The sequence below is a fragment of the Larimichthys crocea genome, chromosome VIII (genome assembly GCF_000972845.2).
Source record: "Larimichthys crocea isolate SSNF chromosome VIII, L_crocea_2.0, whole genome shotgun sequence".
Lineage (NCBI taxonomy): Eukaryota > Metazoa > Chordata > Actinopteri > Sciaenidae > Larimichthys > Larimichthys crocea.
Window position 1 is genome coordinate 22034335 of NC_040018.1, and position 22462 is coordinate 22056796.

At 40.8% G+C, this 22462-nt stretch overlaps 1 protein-coding gene across 4 annotated transcripts in view; it reads right to left on the reverse strand.

Annotated features, from left to right (window-relative positions):
* The window catches only part of fto (FTO alpha-ketoglutarate dependent dioxygenase), a 114680-nt gene that overhangs the window by 68514 nt on the left and 23704 nt on the right, over positions 1-22462 (reverse strand). For all 4 annotated transcript variants that reach the window (XM_027281324.1, XM_027281323.1, XM_027281325.1 and 1 more), the window contains exons 5-7: positions 18553-18632; positions 17857-18000; positions 11800-11919 (exon numbers count right to left, since the gene is read on the reverse strand). In XM_027281324.1, the coding sequence (XP_027137125.1) occupies positions 11800-11919; positions 17857-18000; positions 18553-18632 (344 nt within the window). The remainder of the gene's footprint in view (positions 1-11799; positions 11920-17856; positions 18001-18552; positions 18633-22462) is intronic.

Sequence of the window (22462 nt, forward strand, 5' to 3'; positions counted from 1 at the left end):
AAATGGGCTTCGCTACACACAGCAGATTATATGGAGTGTAAAACATTAGAAAAATGTGTCTGAAACATCAGAGTAACATGTTTGAAGTGACAATGGGTTTTGGGAGGATAGAGACACTCCCAAAAAGGGAAGACCCCTGACAAGTGATTTTGTTTGAAGGCATTGTAACACACTCAAGTGGGCAGGGATGTTTTCTATGGCCCCAATGGCAGTCCATCTTCAGGGCAGAATACAAGCGGGATGGAAGGACATATGCTTTCCACAGGGTCAAATGAAGCAGAACTCACAGGCTTTTGTCCCTTTTGGTTGTGAGAAGAAAAGGCAAATCTGTTGTTGGGTTGTAGTCCAATGGGCCCACAAATATCACATAAAAAAAACCACCGGCCTGTTTCTTACGAGGCTTTTGTCTCTGTCTCATGATAAGGAGTGTGGATCCAGTTGGCCTTAATGGCTAAACCACATAGTTCTTAGTCTGAATGAGCTCTCCAGCAGGCTGGGACGGGGGAGACACACAGAAACACACTTGTGCAAACTCCTCACTGGCTTGGCAAGAATGCATCATCCATCCATCACAAGAAAGCTTTGAGAGGTGCTTTGACTAATTCAAGACAATGAAGACAGAGCTGGACAGAGATGTTTGCGATGAGCGTGACACTCAAGCACCTTCTGCTCTGTTAAAACCCCCTTACTCTCTTGCAATATATGAAAGCTGAGTCTAGATTCTAGCTAGATAGCAGATTGTGATCAGCACCTCACTCTCCTGCCAGTAAAAAGCTTTTTGCTGACTGGGGCCAAAGCCAGCCTTTCTAAGCCCCGGAGTTACAGTGTAACACACACTGCACCATACTTCAGGTCTTCAAAAATGCTAAACCAATAAAAAGGGTTTCCATCCATCCAGACACGCTCACAGAGAGGAATTTTGTTTTAGAAGGGGAATATGCCTGCAGGGGCTGAAATGCGCCGCTAACAAAGTTTTGATTGACTACAAGAAGTCTAAAGTGTAGTGACTCCTCAATTTTTTTGCATCTGGCTGAAGAACGTGGAGCTGCTGTTGTGAACCTAAACAGGGCCTCTTATTATTATGTCTAGTCTGACATGAAATGTGAATTACCTATAGAGGTACAGTGAAAAAGAACTGTCTATGATTATGTTTAAAGAAGAAACAATTAGGATCTACAAAACTCTAAGCTCCCTACCCTAAAAATATGATTTACTTTATTAAGGCCATAAGGTCTATGCAGTATCAGCCATAGACAAACTTTTAGGAATAAACTTGAAATTGTATATGAGGGAAAAAATTTAAGATGAATCAAAATTTAAATTATGGCAGCTCATTTATCTCCTTGATTTAAAACTACATACTTCGGGGTAATCAGTGTAGTTTTTTTGTTGCATAAGACGAGTGTTGATCATTCGCAGCACCACACATTATGTGACAAATGTGTGTGTTAGATCGGCTGTTTCCGTAAAGTTCAGCTGTGATTCCACTTAAACTTTACTAAAGTGTTGACTAAAATGACTAAATTACTAAATGTGAACAATTCTCACCACACTGCAAGGCTATACAGTAATAGATTATGGCTTTACATCCTCCAAAAGTCCATCTGGCAAAAACTAATTCACACTGATTTACGTTTATTAATACTGTATGTTTGACAAAAACCATATATGGTCTAACAAGTGTTCCACTGTCCTAAATAATTATAAGGTTATTAAAAGTGAATACAGTGCTCTTCGGATTGAGTTGCATCATGTACCTAATTATTGCAATGAATGAAAAATCTGTATTACATTGTATCTTGACAACAAAACATTTAAACTTATTTTCATAACATGCATGTTCATCATTTGTATTCTTGGTTTAATCTTGACACAATAGCCTCTAACTGTAATATTGTTCTGTGGCCAGCTCTTGCTCTAAGGGTTATGTGTTGAAACTTTTAATTTTGATTACCTATTTCAATCGACAACAACAAAACATTTGATGTAGAGAAGAAAGGAAAACACATTTTTTAAAATAAAATACATATATTTTCTGGTGAATTATCAGCAGTAATGTTGAGTATACATATAGTGTACAGCAGATGGGGGAAACCATGCACCAAGGCTAATGTGGCCCTCTAAATGTACAGAATTAATTTCAAAATTGACAAACCTTTTAACTTATGCGTATATAATGTGTACGGCTGGTTACTACGACTATGCACTGGCTATTTTTAATGGTTATCGTTAATAGAAAAAGGATTATGTTACAGTAACTCAAGTGCTTCTAACAACACCTGATTTTCCGCACATTTACACAGTATAATACTTTGTCCCCCACTGTTGTGTTATGTGTGTATGTGAATGTATGATTGCTCCCCACCAAGGGAGGCTGATGAGAGCGGCTAAAGGGTGTTTATGAGACTGTTAGCCAGGAAAGGATGCCGCCCTGCAGCTCTCGCCCAAATAAAAGAGCCATTTATTACATCCAACATGACCCTCTCATTACACACAAATAGGAATTAATGAGCGCTATATCGGGCGCTCCCAGCGGAGCGAGGCGGGGCCCGCTAAAGGACTAGCGTTAATTACATTGTCCTACATCTCACCCATTTAACACCACCCATCAGATCGCTCCATCTGCAAAGGAAGGATAGGAGGGTGGGAAGCGATTCACTACCTGGAAGAATGGCCACTCTCAGTTTTACCAGTGTGGTACAGGCCAAAAATTAGCCAGATATTTGTGAAAGTTAAACCTGCTTCTTTTCTTCCTGTCTGCTACTGCACTCACTCACATCCTGTGGCCTGCACACACAAATACGTGACATGTAATTGCAGAGAATTTCTATTTGCCATGAGTGTACGTTCCATTTTAATCGTCCAAATTATATGACTGTTATTACCCAAATGGTTTGTCAGCTGTATAAGTCAATTAGATCTTACACGGCAACTTGATTTTACTTTGAGTTACCATAATTACTGTAATTGTGCAATCACGCAGTTAAACAATAAATGCAACGGACGATTATTGAGCCCTTTAGGTGTGTACAATTGTGGTTTTCATGTAGTTTAAACACCAAGAAAAAAATACTTGGCAGAACACTGATGTGTCTACTGATCCGTTGTAAAGGTGTGGCTACCAACGTTGGGATCTGAGCTGCGAGTTTAGATAGTAAAAACATAACCAATAAGAATGATGGTGAAAACTACACAAACAGACCCCAGGTTGTAAAAAATTGGATTTTCTTTTCAGGCTTCACATGGGACAGAATCACCTTTACCAGAAAACAGACATCTCAGGTTTGATCTCTGTTGAGTTATCTTCTTCATACTGTACATGCCTTGTTTTGAAAGGTACACAGACAAAAGAAAACAAGCATGGAACTTCTCAGAATGCTCCCTGGACTTGTACTTCCTTCTGACTGTGCTCACATCCCCTTGTTTACAGCATCAGCTTTTCATTTCTTTCTGGTTTACTTTCTCTCGCATGCTCTGATTCCAACTTAAATCTTTGCCGATATCTCTCTATTCCCTTCACCTCAGAAAATGCCACCCTTATTCCCTCACCACCACCCGTTCTACCTTCCTAAACCTCCTCCGCCTCCCTGAAAAAATTATACAATCATCATCAACAATCTTTTCCCATATTTCCTCCTTTTCTTTGCGTTTCTTCGAGCAAATCAAACAATTTTACACTGTCTTCCGATCAGGAAAGCTTTACGTTTTTAAAAGCCTCAACGTGATAGCTGCTCCGGTGATTTTGAAGAATTAGCGAGATACGAGGATGTATTAAGCAGCTGGTATTTTGCTGTGCTAGTTGCAACAATCAAACAAAAAGCTGATTCCTGATCAGATTTTCACCACAATGGAAACCTTATGCCGAAGGCTTCTTCAGAGATAGAGATTTAAAGTGGCATTTGGTTAAAGGAAAACCTGACTTTGAGGCTTTTGGCCTTTTTTGTTTGTGTTTATGTGTCCAGGATTTTTTACCTCAATGTCTTAGCTGGTTGTCTTTATCCTTTATTAAAACCTTAAGAGGGTATGTTGTATTTCAGACCCTAATTAAGTTTTGGGGAGGGATTTTCTATTGTTAACTTTAAGGATCTATAGTTGGGGTGGGCTGTTTTCATGTTCATTAATCAGTTTTAATTTACTGTTTCACTATGTGGGCGATATGAAGCCATCTGAGACTTTGATTGTGATTAGAGGCTGCAGAAATAAATGTGAAATTCATTTGACTCGACATGAAGATAAACAATAATATGGATATCAACCACAGCACCTGATGAGGATCCAGATGAAGATTCAAATGATTTTAATAAAAGTGTGTGCACATATTTCAGAGTATAAGGTCTCTATTTTTATTCCCTGTGGATTATGGAGCTCAGTGCCACATCTCAATGCATGTGTTGCTATTTCTGAACATGAGAAATATTGAACAAATGATAGACAAGCTCTGGGCATGTTTTCAATATGCAAGAAGATTGATATTGCACTAAAACTACATAAATTGAACAGGATTTTAGTTAGTTTCTTTGCTTTTAGTGACAAATCAATGTGTTTTCTTGTGTCTAGGATAATTTCTTTTACTCCACCACTTTGACATGACTGCCTGCAAGAGTAAACAATTACACCTGGATCAAAGTACTGGAATAATTATATATCAAGTGCTGGTTAGCGGTGATGTCTCTAGTCAGCTATAAGAGGGGCGGGTTTTGCTACAAGATGCTCCAAAATCTCTCTTTCATCTTTTTATACTTTCTCCCCCATCTGGGCACTTTTCAACGCACACACAAACACACACACTTCTTCCATGCATCTCTCTCTCTCTGTTGGTATGACACAGGAAAAAGCTGGGCCCTGCAGCCAACCCCACCGTCCGCACTGAATGCGATTAAGCTGAGCAGTGATTAATCTGGGCTGCCCCATAATTCCTCTTTACCACTTTAATGGATGTTATCTCCCCTCCTCTGAAGGCTTATCTTGCTGATCGAGGCCAAGGATGAGGAGGGGGAGAGGAAGAGGAGGGGGTTGCTATGCATGGGGATGTGATGGGTGGGGGGGACTCAAACCAAATCCAGACAGTGGTAAGTAAATGGATAAATAAGCAAATAAGTAAGTAAATAAATAAATTCAGGGATTGAGAAAGCTGCTAAGCGGATAAGACAGATCAGTCTCTGTAAAGCGCTCATTTGTTTTCTAAGAAGACGAGACAAGCCGCCTTCAAAGCCTGCTGATACAGTAAAAACACTGTCAACATCACAATTCACAGACAAACAAAATAAATTATCCAAACTCCTGTCAATAAAACTCCTCCACCTCCTCATTGTAAAGGTGAGGCGTGCACCATACTATAGCTGACAGTCATGGGAAAGAAAACCAAAAAAATATGGGGGTTTTCGATGAGCTCATTTTCCTTCATGAATGGCAGTGACGTATTGTTTTATTTGCGGTTATTACATTGTGACATACAGTCGGTGATGAAGTTATTCAAGCACATTCCAAATCCAGTCAACCACAAACTCCAAAACAAGTTTGCTCAGGTCTGAGTCTATTGTTGGGATTAAAAAACTCTCAACAACAACTTAGCTTTCAGGACACTCCGCTACATCCTGTTATTGGGAAATAATTACACACATACATGAGGAATCGTTTTAATGATTTTAAATGAGAAAGTGCTCCATGAGTAATTGTCCTAAAAAAGAAAAGATGAGCTGGTGTCAGGTTGTGTTTACCAACAGACAGTAAAACGCTATGAACTCTGATAACAAGAGCAATTATGATTGGCAACACTGTGCGCATGTCTCTGTGTGCAGATTTAAAAAGACAACTTTTATTCTACTATGTAACATTAAAACAGCAACAAAATATTTTAGTAATTATAATATATTTACAAAAGAAAATCCATGAAAAAAACAAACTGTAACACAATATTCCATTTTACTTTTATGTTACTTATATGTGTTACCCAAAGAGCCTTTACCACAAAGTTTCATTTCAACTTCTCTAAATAGATACCTGGCCACACAAATATGCAAGTAAGTGTGTTTGCTGGTGCGTCTGTCCCAGTGTTTTTGCCCCTCTACGTCTGTCCATACAGTATATATAAATGCATATGTGAGGCGCCAGCCGAGAAGTGACAGGGTTAAATCTTTTCTTAGTTTTTTTTTTCCCGCTACGGCTTACAGCGATGTTGCACTGAGATTCTGTCATAGACAAACCTCTGTGGGATTCCATTCACTACTAGTGTACATCTTTAGGTACAAAGCTGCGGGCTGCATTGGCTCCAGGTAACATAAACGCTCCCTTCAAGCCACCGCGTATCTGCCCATGAAAATTCTCTAAAGGGGTTTAAGCATTTACGCAGAACACTATCAGGCACTGCCGAAAATTCAGCTTACCCTGTTGAATAGGGACTTCAAAGAGAATTGCAAATACCTTTGCACCGCCACATTTTCTCCCTTCTCTCTTTCTTTCTCTCTCTCTCTCCTTCTCTGTCTCTCTCTTCCTGCTTCTTTTCATTTTATATTTCCAAACACAAGCTGCTGTGTGATGTAAAATGTATTATCAGCCATATATTTCCTCTTTAAATGAATAATAACAATAATCTTTGAGTAATTTCTTTTTTATGCAGCTCCGTCTAAATAGGGCAAAGCAAGAAGCTAATATAGAGCTGCGGGTAAACAAGGCCGTGCAATAATGAACGTGCGGATTAGGCCTCTAGTATATGTTGTGCGATAAGGAGAAACAGCTGCTACTATCCAGGTAACAGCACGTATTGACTGTCAATGAAGGATAAACTAGTGTGCACTTGCACATTTACTTCTTTCATTCACAGTGCGGACACACACTCACACATGGAGACACATGCACACATACAAAAACCCACACGCAAACACACAGACACACGCATGCTGTATTTATACATAAGAAGTGCACAGAATTGGAATATAATAAATGCATAAGCTTATTTGCACAGTATAGAGCTTAAAATGCAAAACAATATGATGCATAAACACAGTGTGATTTAATGTAAGAGATAATAAATGGCTTCATAATGAGCAATATAAATGCTCTTTAAACAGTTTACTGCTTAGTTCACACTTATAATTAATCTGGGTTCCATGTGTGCATATAAAGTGGGTATAAAACTCTGCCTGACTGTGCAAGTCAAATGGCGGGCGAAAGAGAAAAATTACTGCCGGTAAACATCTGCAACATGATTCAGCTATGGCCTCTAGCTTTTCAAAATATGTTGCCTTCTTCCCTCAGCTGAACTAGCATGGCAAGCTCTCAAAATAATACATTACAAAAAATTGCTCCCTGAAATTATTTACGGTGAAACGCACAACAGAAACCATAACATTTATAATGTTTTACAAAGCCATCAAATAAGTGGAGAGGGGATTAATTGCCCCGGCCCGACCTTAAAATAATTATTGTGAGCGGTGCAACTCTAAACTCCAATGAAATTGATACACTTTGATAATTAGATTCTTGGCACTGACCCGCTGAAGTCAATAAAGGTTATTAAGGCCAATTGCTGTCTAAACGCATTACGGGCAGGGTAAACTGTCCGTCGGAGGCCCCTGCTACTCCAGCGCCAATATGATAATCCATTCTCCGTCCTGGGGGTTTCTTCCCTAGCGCCTGTGTCTCCACTCTGCCATACAAAACCAGATTGGATTCGCTTAACCTTTCCAGGACTTTGATCAAATGAGCTCACACAGCAATAACATTTACATTGACCCCCCGCCCCTCCTCCCCAACACACACAACCCCTCTCTATTTTTTTTTTTTAACCTCCTCCCCCTCTCTGTGTTCGTCTCTACAGACTCTCTATACAGTTCACAACCCCCCCAACCGTCCCTCCCTCCCCAGCTACTCTTCAGCACCCACCCTCCGCGCACCAGGTCAATAACCTAATCAGCTATCGATGGCGACCAGGCCAGGCTGTCTATGATTGCGGTGCAACCCTCCTCAGCAGCCCAGATTGTTTCCGAAGACAGTTATTAAAGTGAGGAGAGAAGATGAAATGGTCACTAAGCACATCCTGCGCACACACACACAAAAAAGTCAGCCTCTATTACAAATCAGAGGAGGTAAATTTTGTCACACAATGAGAAAAAAAAGAGAGAATGTGTATGTGTGTGTGACCAAACCATCGGAAAAAACAAGGACTGACAGCCTGGGTGAATAGAGTAGAGGAAGACGTGGCCCCGATACCGTTTCCTGTTTTGTACATCTTGAAGTATACAAATGTATTCAACTGAGTGGATCCCATTTATTATGAAAGTAGATTAATTTCCTTGATATGTGTTGAAAAGATTTCCATCTACAAGGCTCGTTCTGCTGTCAAATGAGGGAGAAAGTGTGAGAAAGAGACAGAGATGTGGCGAGATAGCGGGAGCAAGAGAGGGAGAGAACAAGAGAAAGAAAGAACATAAAGAGAGAGCGAGAGAGGAGAGAGAGAGACCGAGTGCATTGAAATCTCTTTGCATCCACGGTGGCTTTTGAAGTTGTGAGATGAGCAGCCACAGAAGTCAGGAAAGTGACAAATTAGGGAAAAAGCTGTACTGTGCAAGCAGAGCTGCTAAATCAATTAAAGTCATGCCAAGTGCATACATTAACATCAATGGCGCGTACACACACACACACACACACACACACACACATATGCAGGACAGGAGAAAAAAAAAAGGAGATGTGCTCATGGGCTCGTTGCTGTCGCTTCTCCCCCACAGTGAAAAGAAGAAAGATAAAAAATACCACACCGGTATTTAAAATATTCTGCATAAAGCCAGAAGTCTCTGTCTATTCTCAGTCAGACGGAAGCTATTCATTGTTGCTAGTTTAGGGAAATGTCACCATTGTATGATAGCCATGATAGCGGAGTCCTGAGGGAACATAAAGCCGCAAGCAAGGCAGGTCTAAATGGACTTTAGCACCCTAGATCACAGGGGAATGTAAAACCTTTGAGTTAAAGTCCTTTTTCCACCCAGAAACAACCTTTACCTTACATACACTAACCCCCCCTATACTTTTGCTGTACATTCACACACTCATGCCTGCACTTGAAGTTTATTCAGCAGCACGTCTCTTTGTTTCTATCAAACCACATGAATTCATGAGGTACCAAAAAGAGGCGAGCGAGCAAGTGGACTTGTTTTGTGTCGGTTCTTTATTTATTTATTTATTTATTTATGTATTTTATCAGAATGTCATTCAAATGGAAGGATGAGCATTTGCATGACAACAGGCTGAGGAGCAGAGAGGGAGCCCCAGGGAGAGACAGTATCCATAAACAGGAGCTAGTCCCCCCATATTGCAATATTCTTCATACGGACTAACAAACGCATACATAGCCCAGCGCATCCCACAACACTGTGAGCTAAATATGACAATAAAGAGAGGAACGCTGGCTGTTTGTATTGCTATTTTAGCAGGATAAAACAATAGGCTGTTTTATTGCTACAGCACCGTGTATAAAACAACACAGTGTCAATTTATAAACCCTATTTAAAGAGACATATATTTGTTATTTTAAAATACCCATGGTGATATCAAATTTGACAAAAATAATGCTGTTTTAGAATATACTCTGCAGGCAAGAACAGAAAAATCTAAATAAATAAATGGAAAACAGCATCTGCACCCAGTAGGTCACTCGTATTTCACTAAATTACACTATACTGTCAATTGCCAGCTTCAAAATGTAAAATATATGCAATAAAGGAACGTAGAGGAACCCACATAATTTAAATAACTCAAAGTAATTTAGAGAAATGCATTTTAATCTAACTGCAGAAAAGCCACAGCTATCGAAACCTCCAAAAGGAAAATCTATAAGTCACATCTATAAAGTGCTTTTCATCAGCATATCAGGGGTCGATGCGTGTATGTAAATATTGCTTGCGAGAGCAATAATGTTGTTTTTCATCACAATAGAGAGTGATTACATTTATGCCTTCACCAGTGTATTATTTTTGTGAAGGTTCAGCATGCGCTAAGTTATATTTCCCTTTGTGTGATTTGACATCATGTGATTAAAATCATTTGGGTAGAAGAATTTTAACTTTAAAATCAATGCTTCAAAAATGCAAAAATAAATTTAAAAAATCGGGATATAATTTAAAAAAATATATTGCTCTACACTTATTTTTAATTCTCTTATTTTATTGATTTCACTTTTTCTTCTACTAAAAAAAAAATGACATCGTATAAAGTGATGATTCTAAGTTTCTACTGAATGACAGAAGCCGTCACACACAAACACACACACGGTGGATACGGTTTGCTTGCCCATTAAAGAAATGCAGCGGCAGAGAGAGAGAAAGACCTCACATTTCACTGATGCCCTTTTCTAAATACAGGTCCAAATCACACACTTCATCTGGGCCCGGAGGTGGAGCTCTAGATGAGTTTAGCCCCTGTCTACTAACACCCCCCCCCCTCGACCACCACACACACACACACACACACACACACACACACACACACACCCACCCTCTGCCAGGCTGTTTCACTAAGTGAGAGAGAGGCAGAGAGAGAGACTATGAGTAGAGCCGAGCAGCGTCGGCAGCAGCAGCAGTACTGTTCTCCTCCAGCCCCTGTCTTTATCCCCGCCTGAGCATTAGATGTGATTACTGCTCAGCGCTCGACACTGACAGAGACAGAGAGCTCCCAGAGACAGCAGGAGCGGGTGAGAGACATAAGGAGACAGAGAGAGAGAGAGAGAAAGAGAGAGAGAGAGGGGGAAAGAGGAGCACAGCTTTCGCTCCCTCTGCTGCTGCTACAGTGATACAAGAGTGCCCCCTGCTGCTTTTGGTGTCTGGATGTTAAACACACACACACATACACACATGAACACACACACACACACATACACACTCTTTGAAATCTAGCTATGAGAGGGGGACTGCATAGAACCTGTGGGGACGCGAGACCAAGCATGTACATGTATCTGAGTGTTTGTGAGCTGTATAGCTACACTGCTGTACGTGCGTGTGTGTGTGTGCATGTGTCTGCGGCACATATGTACAGTACAGAGCTGTGACTAAGGTGACTTAATTATGAGTCTGACATTACTAAGTGTGATTCCTTTACAGTGGTGTCTAACTAATAGCTGTGCGCCCACATTCTTCTCTAGTAAAACTTAAGTGAGGCTCCGATTAAACATGTGACACATCCTTAATAATGTACCGTGGTGAGACGAAGACAATCCCCCCCCATGTGAGGAGCATTATTGGACAGCAGATCACTTATGTAGTTTGTGTAAGAAGCACAAGCAGAGGCATGCCGAGCATTTGGAAAGGTGAAACTCTTATTATGAAATGACAGAGTGGCTGCACTAGACAAGAAGTTTTCTGAAGATTATTATTATTGTCATCATTATTATAATTATTATTCTCATCTAAGGATATAAACTGCTAACTGTGTTTGAAAAACGATATACAATCCACACACTGCCTTCAATAAATTATTAAAATCATGGTCAATAAATGTGTTTTTCCTATTCTCATTTGAGATATGTTTTTCTATTCAGATCTATGTTTTGTTTTTTGTTTTTTTTTTCACGACTATTTTCTAAAAAGAAATGACATCAACGTAAAGCCTTGGACTGATGATAGTATGTCTCTAAACCTGAGCTTAGGGGGGAAAACAGTTTCTGTTAAAGAGAGATCTTTATGCATTTACTTTGACTATTAAAACATTAATACAGTCATGTGAGTGATGCTGAGTTCAGTAAATTGCACAGGCTGTGAAACCAGACAGTGAGGTTGCCATGTGACTGGCAGTGTGTCTGAGCGGCCTTACCATCGTCTCCATGAGCCTCCAGTCCTTCTCCAGCTGCTCCATCGGTCTAGTCCACCAGCTGCAGAAGCGGGCGTAGCGTTGGCCCTGAAACCAGTACTGCCGCAGCCACTCGAACTCCACCTGCAAACAAACACACACACACACAAACACACACAGGAAAAGCTAACTGTCACTACTCCTCAGTAAAAAGATTAAATATTTCAGCATAGAAAACACATTTTCTACATTTCTACATTTTCATTATATACATATATATATATATATATATATATATATGCAATCTTTCCAAGTACACCTCCATTACCCTACTGAAAAAAAACAGGATCAAATGTTTTAATATGGCCATTTTCAGCTGGTGAATATAAAATTTTTCAGTTTCACAGTGTTCGCCATAATTTTTTTTTCGTTTTTCTGTCTCATTATCAAAATTGACTTTTATAGATTTCAAACGTAATTAAAAATACCAGATTTCCCCTATGGTAAAAATGTCCCTGGAAAGTGTATTCATTGTTTTTACTTTGTCTTGACAACACAATAAAAACACATTGTGCTAATTACAAGCATGAAAAATAGTCCAACCGCAAATAGTACAAATATTGGTCATCTCTACGAGTACAATCACACCCTTACACACAGTACATTCACACATAAATATTCACACACTCCTTCCAGTGAGTACACCTGAAAAAACCACGCCCATTTCCTGCTCTCCCTATTCTCCTCCTTCCTTCCCCTTTTCTCCCACTCCTTCGCTCTGGACTAGTGATGACAGTCGCGACTGCCGAGCCACTCCCCTCTTCCCCGTTGGGAGTGTTGTCGTTTCCTGCTCTTTTGAAGTGCTGATTTAATCCTCACGAGGATGCTTCACGTAGCCAGGTGTAGCCTATCTAAGTGTGTCTTTATGTGTGTATGTTAGAGTGTTTGTATGTCTACATAGATGCGTGAGCGGCTTTGTTAACGTCTGGGCATACAGTTGCCAATGTGAGTAGGTATGTCAAAGATTGCCCCCATTGCCGCCAACGTAAATATGAGATCCTATGAGTTGCCCTCCCCCAAAACGTCCTACAAAGAATCACCCACCCCGAACAATGCACGTTCCATTTCATTTTGACGTAGACAATGGTAGAGCACAAAAAAGTGGATGCATGTAAAGGGGTCACACATCAAATGGGACTGAGAGAGCTATTGTTCCTTTTCTTCGAAAAGAGCATTAGCTAATGCACACAACAAACACTTTGTAGAACTGAGAACTCACAAATAGTCGCAACAAGGTTTAAAGCGACTGAGTTCCACACAAAAAGTCTCAGGAAATAAAAATGCCATTTCTTTTTTATGGAAATATTATGTACAATGTTTTTACATTTTTATTTTATTCAAGCAGCAATGAGTTTAGAGTAAACCACTCATCTAACTTACTCCTATATTTACTCCTAATTTTTGTCTTTGCTAATGTGTACTGGCTAATACATTTTGACAGACCATGAGACAAATTACTTCTTCCATTTGAGGTCTTGATTAAGTATTGATTATGACTTGAAGCACAAGACGGGACATGAACGCCAGTCCCTAGTATTGATGTCAAGTGCTAAGCATGGCATGTACCCTCACATCCTCCCTATAACTTTTTTGCTACAGTGCATAACATCTAAAAAATCTTTCTCTGGAACAAAAGATTGTTATTAGACCTCATCCAGGAGGCATTAAGGTTAGTTTCATTCCGAAATAAAATTAGCCAGTGCAATTTGGTTATTTATGGTAGTAATTTGTCGGAGAAGTGGTCGTCTCTTCATAATAAAACCTTGAAGTTTACCATCAACCGAACCTAAATTCGGAAACTCACTACCTTACTAATATTGGAATAAGGAGGGATTGTGTCTGACCATTTCTGTAACTTTTTGAAACAGACAATCTCACATTCACACATGTGACCAAATGAGTGCCACAATGAATGTTTTCCAGGACAGACTGTATGAAAATAGACAATATCACCCCACCACACACACACACACACACACACACACACACACATACACATACTTCCTTCAAGTATGGCCATTCCGAACAACTAAAAAACCTTTTTCTCTTGATTTATGTCTGACGCAGTCAGACAACACATCTTATAAATTACTTCTGAACTTAACCCAAGCCTTTTCTCACTTTGCAAATGTTTTCTTAAAGTGGTTGTGATAATAAAAGTGCTATGGAAAAGTATGAAAGTTGAGCCAAAAAAATTTGCTGCGATTGTTGAAATTTTCAAGCGGTCATTTCTCTGTATTATGAAACAAGTCACCTACCGTCCAGCACCCCAAGCAAGTTAAAACAAAGGGCAAGAATTATTTGCACCAACAACTTGAGTGAGGTCTGCCTTGGGTAGAAGCTGTGCACAGAATCATCCTGCCATTTGCTTCCAAAAGGCTCTGATCACAGCGGGGATGACATGCAAGGACTGGGGCATGTCAGGGAGAATACACAGCCAGTGGCACTGCTCAGCAGCCTCTCAGTCACTCCATACAACCCACCCTTCAAAGAAATGTCATCCTTTATGGTCGCTTCAACACTCTCCAAATCCACTCCCCTTCGATCACTACAGCTCAAACACACAACAAAGCCACCGAGCGCCGATATCGGACGTCCTTTTCTCTCTGTCAGTCCCTCCTTCCATCTCTCTGATTGTCTGCCTGTCCTTTAGTGAGAAGAAACCAACCTGTGTCTCCACTTTGAGCTGACATGGCTGCCTGTCCCCCACCGCGCAGGCCAGTGGCAGCCACAAAGCAGGCCATCTAAAGCTACTGAGGAGTGCTGGCTATGTGGCATTTGGAGTCTGGCCACCCAGCTGAGAGTTACCAAGAGGGGAACTCTGACTAAATGCCACCTATCCAGGCAGACAGATCGAAAGTGTGTGCGAAAGAGAGAGTGGTTGTTAGGGCTAGTTTTTCTCTGAGATGGCATGGGGGAGCGAGAGGGAAGCTAGTGGCTCCCCTGCGGCAGTCGCTGTCATCTCTCCAGGTGATGGACACACTAACTAAACATTAGCCCCACATTAGTTGACCGACCGTCCACCATGGCAACTCTGGAGTTAAAGCCAATAGCTCCCTTTTTTCTCATTTAATGAGGCACGTTATTTTTTTCTTTTATTTTTTTTTTTCTTTTCCACACCTTCACGGTATTCCCTGAGCAGGTCCAATCAATTTCCGGGCTGTGGCCCTGAGGTGGGAGCTGATGAGAGTGGGATCGATCCCACTCCGGCGTCCTCTGTTTACCTTTCCTGGCCTCCTTACACACCAGTCCAGAGAACTGGTACCCCCAGTTCTCTGTGAGCAACCAGGCACGCAATTTACACTCATTTCACACTTTCCAGAGTGGTCGTATGCAAGCTTATACTGTACATGCACAGATCATTGGATACATTTCCATTTCTATCGGTACCCACAAAGTAGTAATGTTCAATTCTTCTTCTTAATCTCTCTGGTCACAGATATAGCTAAAAGTGGTCTTCTCGCCTCAGCTGCAACTTGAGAAGAGCTCAGTGTGCATCAATAATCACAGCTATGTCAATTTATTATAATTTATCTTCAAAAAAACAACTGTAACAGGTGGATTTGTACAAAACTTAAGAAATACATAGTGAAAATTAACAACAAAAATGTCTAACATGAATGAAAAACAGCATTAAAAGGTAATAAAACTGGTAAATACAACAGGACTAACAAGTACAAACTACATACAGCTCAGGGGTCTGCTGGCAAAACTATGTTTTGAGAAGTGATTTATAAGATTACAATGATATTGCCACCATAAGCCCCTCAGGAAAGGTGTTTCAAAGCCAAGCAAAGACCCGAGAGCCTAGGGAGACATTGTGGCCTGAAAACAGGACATTGGAAGGTCACATATACCTGCTTCCACACAGTTTACTTTCTGCCAGAACATGTGGGAAAACCTTGTCCCCTCCCTTCAATATTTACTGTGGGGGACTAGCATCATTAGAGGGGGTCCCTCAGGGCACTCTGTCACACACCCACCTGGGAAGTGACACAGTGGCTTTAAATGAGACAAGACGTTTGCATCTGGGATTAGCATTTCAAAGCCAAACGTGCACACAGGGGCCGTGTGCGATGCTATGTTAGACTACCCCCCCACCAACACCACCTAAGACAGGAGGTAAGATTAAAAAGAGACAGCGAGAGGGGCTGCGCTTAACAAACAGGTGGGAACTTCAGTTTTCTTCATTTCTGTCTCTGTCTCCCATCAAAACCTACTTCAACTCGACATCCCGCCCCATCCCCGAACACTCATACTCAGATGGCAGACGTTCTGCTTCATCATCGTCAGACCCGCCCACATCTTCTGACAAATGTCAACCCCCACCCCAACCCCCCTTTGCAACACATTGCACAATATCCATGGCACCTCAGCCAGTGCTACCTTGCTGTTTAGCACTTTTTAAAAAGGAAAGGCCCATAAGGCACTGCTCAGGTCAGGCTGCCTGCGCGTCTCAGGCTTGTTCGCTCCTCGGTCGTCCATGTCAAACACGACCCGCGCAATATGCACCCGCCAAGCGCCAAAGTGGGCCGCCATCATAAATAACTCTACCAACAATACATCATTTAAGTGGGTGTTCTGCTCTCGTGGGCAACTCCAAACAAATGGCCACATCGATCATTGTGAGTGCCAGGTAGGGTAGGGTTGAGCCCCCGAGAGCAACCCCCCCTCCTTACTTAAACATTCACGCATACAAACACACACACCCGCTCTTTCATAAATAGCATCCTGTTTTCCTAAATAAACCTTCCTTGCTGTCCTGGTGGGGGCCAATGCTTGGTAATCCTGTGGCGCTATGCGGCAAACTAGCAGGTGTTGCTAGCTCAACTAGCGCAGCGCTCCTCCTGACACAGACAGTCCTATTGTTTGGCAGTGCTGAATAATTAATATTGTCTACAACCTTTAAACAACCTTACGTCAGACTCATCTGTCATGGCGTCCTGCTGAGGGGCCCGGGTGCTTGCGTCAGCTAGGATGCGCGCTTTGAGCCCAGGGGTGTAAAGGGGGAGAGGTGAAATGCTATATTAACTGTTGGCCCGCGGCAAGCTAGCACTGGGGGCCCGTGGCTCCGCAGACGGCCCCTCATGTTCCTCTTTTTTGACCTCGCTCTATCCCTCAACACCCCAAGCCAGCATCACTCGTTGTTGTGTGTAAAAAGGGGTTAGGGAGGGGAGCGGGGCATGACTCCATCTTTAGATAACATATGGAGAGGCTATTGCATTACGATCCATCACAGGCCAGGACAAATGAGAACAACCTGGATTTCATATTGGAGGCATTAAACAACCAGGTAAGTAGGGAGTAGAAAGCTGGCAAGCTCCCATTCTGCCGTTTACAGAGTTTTAACGTGCTATTAGAGGATGGCCACTAAAGTATATAATGTCTGTAAGTCCCATGAAGCAGAGGAAATAGAAAGGACATGTCAACAAGGATAAATTGGTTTCCTGTATTATTTAACACAGTCTCAATCACAAAAAATGTGTTAGTGTATTTGTTGAAATGCTGTAGATTAGATATTTATCCAAATTGTTCATATGCCTAAATTCTCTATATTCCATGATAATGTTTTAATATCTTCTGTGATCCCATACTGATGAAATATTTGCAGATGGTTCTTAGCCATTTTTAACCTCCTCGGAGTGCCAGATGGGCAAGGACTACCGCATCAGAACAATTCAGTGAGTGTCAATCAGGTTCACAATACAGACACATACTGTATATTAAAACTTTCAAAGACTGGCATGCTATTGTCTAAACTTTATTGGCACGTTTTTTTGTTGTCTATTGTGGCAAATCTCATACATCTGGTGTACCAAACAGGCCAAAACAAGCTGCAACAACAACTTCAACAAGAGGTTTTTTACAAGTTAAAAGTTACAGTAATAGCTACACTGACTCAACAGTGCCAATACCAACAAATATTAACAGTTACACAAACACAAAAATCATTCGAAAACCACAGACAAATGTGTTCACAATCGACACGCGCACATATGAAGACACACCACCTTGACCCACCTCATTGTGAATCTCCTCACAGTGCTGTAGCGTTCTCGGCAGCAGGGCCAGGAGGCTGTGGGAACCTGTCTCTGGGTCAGTGTGCAGGTTGGACAGGGCCTTTTGGCACTGTGACTGGATGTAGGTCAGGGTCCCACTGGAACACTGGTAGGAAATGAACAGACCCAGTGTTATACAAATAAACCATGCGGGGTGCACAGTCCAAAACTTATATTTTAGGTTTTACATAAAGCTGATGTGCAAATGGCAATTATCATGATCAAAATCACATTCATCACATTTTTTGTCAAAGTCAGACAACTATGGTTTGTATCTTAATATATTTTAATGCATTTTTATAATACAGTATCTTTGTTTTTAACACATGCATACAAACAGGTTTTATTCGATTCATCACATCTTATGTTAATGCCATTATTTAGTATTGATTTTATGTAATGAATGGTGTCAGAGAATGATGAGGAAAAAGTTATTTTTATACATTTGTATTTCCTTTTAGTCATTAGAGAGCACAATTTATTGAAAACATGACCTTTTAAATCTTGCAGATGTTAAACAGACACAGCTTTGAATTTTCACAAAGTCTTTCCCTAAAATAGCATGTAAGTAACAGCGGCAGTCTTCACTGAATCCAAAAGGATTTGGCAATTTATAAAGCATTTTCATGACAAACCCGAAACACTGTTGGCTTCTCACCTCGGCAACTCTGTGTGTTGAACTGAAGCGTGCGATGTCTCCAGCTAGGACACAGTGCTGGTGGGTACTGTTCAGGTCATCTGGTAAATACAGGGGAGAGGAATCTGATAACAATACTGCCAACAATCAGTGAATAAAGTGAATAAAAGACAGACCAGGAAAGAAAAGAATACTCATCCTTCCAAAATGACTAATAAAACATTGGAGAGCACTAAAATAAGATTATATGATGGAGTTAAGATTTCATCTTTTGATCTTGTGGTTTTAAATACATATAAAATAACAAATAAAACGTACCATGAAAAGAAAAGAACTGATTACAACAGAAAAACAGATGAAAAGCAGGATGTGAAGGAACATGACAACTAAGTCATCTTGCAAGCTCAGACAGATTGCGCTTGGTCCAGCAACGATTCAAATAGAATGAGCAGCATTGTACTATAATTTTAATTACCAAACAAAACCAGATCGCGCTCAATCTGTCAAGATGGAAGAGCCATACCAACAAACATTTGTCCAATACCACAGAAGCTTTACAAAGAGGCCTTACTGCTGTTTCCTGTGTATCCCTCCATGTGTTTCTTTGTGTGTATAGATGTTTCTCAGCTCTGCCATTATTTGCCTCATACCAATAATTAATTTAGCCATGACAGAGCTGTCATTCACAGCACATGTGCATATTTACACCCGCCTTGAGCAAGAGTACACTGGCTAATGCCTGTGATTTGAAAGTCAAACAGCCAAATGCTTTGGGAGCAAGATATTATTGTCTGGTAGGAGGAAAAAAAAAGATGGTGACAAACAAAACAACTTGCCGGTGTTTTCTTCACCCTGATGAGATTGTGAAGGATTAGGTCTCTGGGCAGAATTACTCTGCGTCTTTAAAACTGTTTATATCCAATAACAAATTATCTCCATCAATCTGCTCTTTTCTTGGCGCGTCTGATGCGTCAGTGGGATCAGGAGGGAGTAGAGGCAAACTCGATAACTGTAATAAATATTTATCTTTCTTTCAACCCCTGCGCCTGCTGCCACTTGTCCTCCTTTTCCAGGAAGCAGGCTTTTAAATATATTGGGTCAACTCTTTTCTCCAGTCCCCCTGTGCATTGGGAGCTGGAAATCTGATTATTGAACAGGCCCGGTGTCAAGACTTGCATTGTTCTTTTTTAACCACTGAAATTCCATTTGGGTGGAAATGATGGTGATTCAATTTGCCTCCAGCAGCTCAGACATTAGCAGTTCAAAAGGGCCAGCCGACGACAAATGGTGCTGAAAAGACATTACGGTGTCTGTGGTTATACACCATTGTAGTTTTCTTTTAATACCACAAAACTATCTATCATACGGTGTATGTCACTGAAACACTGGTACAATATATTTTAACACATGGTTTAGTGGTGACTGCTCTCTCTGTGTGTACGTGTGTGTGTATGAAACAGGAGTAGGGGAGAGCATGTCCTTCGTCCAATAAGCAGAGGAATGCATACCTTGCATGTGTGAGTATGTGTATTTTTGTGCATGTGGGTTGTGTGAATTTATAGGTGTGTGCATATGTTTGTGCATTGTGCCAAGTATTTAATTCAGGTAGACCGACAAAGCGACAGACAGCCAAGGACTGTGTGAGCTGCTATCGTTGTGCAGCAGTTGGCCTCTCAAGGGCGTACTCACCAAGTGGAGCATAAATCCCCACTGATCCGCGACAGTCAAGTCCCATTAGAATGGTCTGCACAACAGCCCATCACTCTATTATCATGGCTGGCCTGAAACTGACTGTTCTATTGTAAATCTTATCCAGCTAAAGGAGGTCGGCTTCAAGCCCCGTCAGGCTGAATATTAGGTACAGACATCGTCACTCTCGGAAGAAAACATAGCAGCTTCAAAGAGTCAAGTTCAGGAATTCTTACTTGTAAAAAATGAGTCAGATTGACAAACAATTACTAGCGGCCTATTTGAAAACTACTATAACTACTTTAATATAACGTAGACACATTAGATTACAGTTACAGGGTAATAAATGTGACATATGGTATATGGATGTATTAAAAAAAAGCACAGCAAATTATTATTTAAGTCCTGCTAACATAAAAAATAAAGCAGCTACCTAATACTTATCTATTGGCAAACTAAGACCCATCAGGAATTGTTCTGTTTATCAAAGAAATTTAATTCTTACAGATACAGAGTTCAATCTAGAGTGTACAAGTAAAGCAGATTTTTCCGATGCTAACAAAACAGCAATTTCTCACCTGCTGTAATCATGCTGATTACTCCAGAATGTGGTTACTTATAATACAACATTTGTATACAGCATTTGATGTTGTACACCTTGGCAGGCAGCGGGTACTGTAAGTGTACAGCATCTGGACAGCCCATGTGTTTGCGCACATATGATATGTCCATGCAACCCCTGCCCCCGCCTTTGTACCATAAATCACCTGCATATATTTTAGATATCATGCTATACATAAAACTTTTTTTTTTTTAACTTGCACTGTTTAGTGAAATATAGGATAGTGCTCCCAGGCTAAGAACACAAAATGAAACTCAACAAAATCCAAAAGACACAAAAAAATACTTAAAATACAGCGTATCGCCTCCAAAAACGCATTTGATATAGTGCTAGTAGATCACGTCAGTTACATCCTTGGGACTCCAAACTGCTCTCAGCTGAAAGCTGTTGTAAATCTTGCAGTGTATTTAAGATTTTGACATTTCTACAGTGCACAGGTAGGGTGTTCTTCATAAAAAAAAAACACTGACAGCACATGAGATTATGCACTAAATGTATATATGTATATGCTGATAGAGGGATGAAAAAACTGTGAACTTTGAATCACAAGGAAGTCTCTTTAATCACTAGGTCAAATACATATATAATCACATAAGTAGAAAATGTAAGTAGGTGGAAAGAAGCTTTTTGCTACATAGTGTATATCAGAGGAGGTTCGTATCTGTCTTCAGCCACCATGGGCCAACAGCAGTTAGATGGACTTCAGAAAAGGAATTACCCAAACCAAGTTGAGGGGAAATAGTAGTAAACAAAGAGATAATCTTTGGTATGTAAAGATGGATTAAATAAAACAAACAAGATATATGATTATGAGTCCTAAGGGTAAATTAAATTTGCATAATATCTTGCTGAATATCATGGATGGATATGGTGTTAGAGTTTAGTCTATACTACTGATCTACATTAGTTTTTATTTTTGTTTAACTTTACCTTACAATCACAATCAACTCATTTGCAATTCACTGAGCAGATGAAGGGAGGACTGTCTCATGATTGTACTGTTTGTCTATCCTTATGTTACTTTGAAAACAAAAGGCCCTTAAAAAAAATATAAATCCCCTATTCATGCAACCAGGGGCCTTACTTTTTGTACATCTGAACACAAGCTTTTGCTGTGATGTGGATAAATGTCTTCACACTCAGAAAATATGAGAAAGCTTGGAAGGGCCCACAGGGCCGAAAAGAGGAGGGTGGAGGTGTCTACTGCGGCCAAAAGCCTTAAGCTATGATTTACACCCCTGTGGCTCGCTGTCTGTCCTCTCCATAGAGACATAGTCAGCACTGGGTCACAAGACTTCAAAAAATAACATTTGGTTTTCCTAACCTCTCTAATGGACACAATTTCATGGAACCTTAAAGCTCTGTGTTCAGGCCAAGTAACCCCTCGCACACACATACACACCTCAGCTCCATCTCTCCTGCAGAGACAGTTAAAGAGAAAAGAGCATGGGAGTGAGAGTGAGAGTGAAGTGCATCCTGCTGCTATGGGTCATTTGGGACAGAAACACTAAAACACAGGGTAATAAAACTGTTCCTTCCTCCAAAGTCAGACACGGTGGCAAATGTGACTGAGTTGTGTGAGCTCTGTGTTTACATGCGCATGCGCGTGTGTCTGTGCGT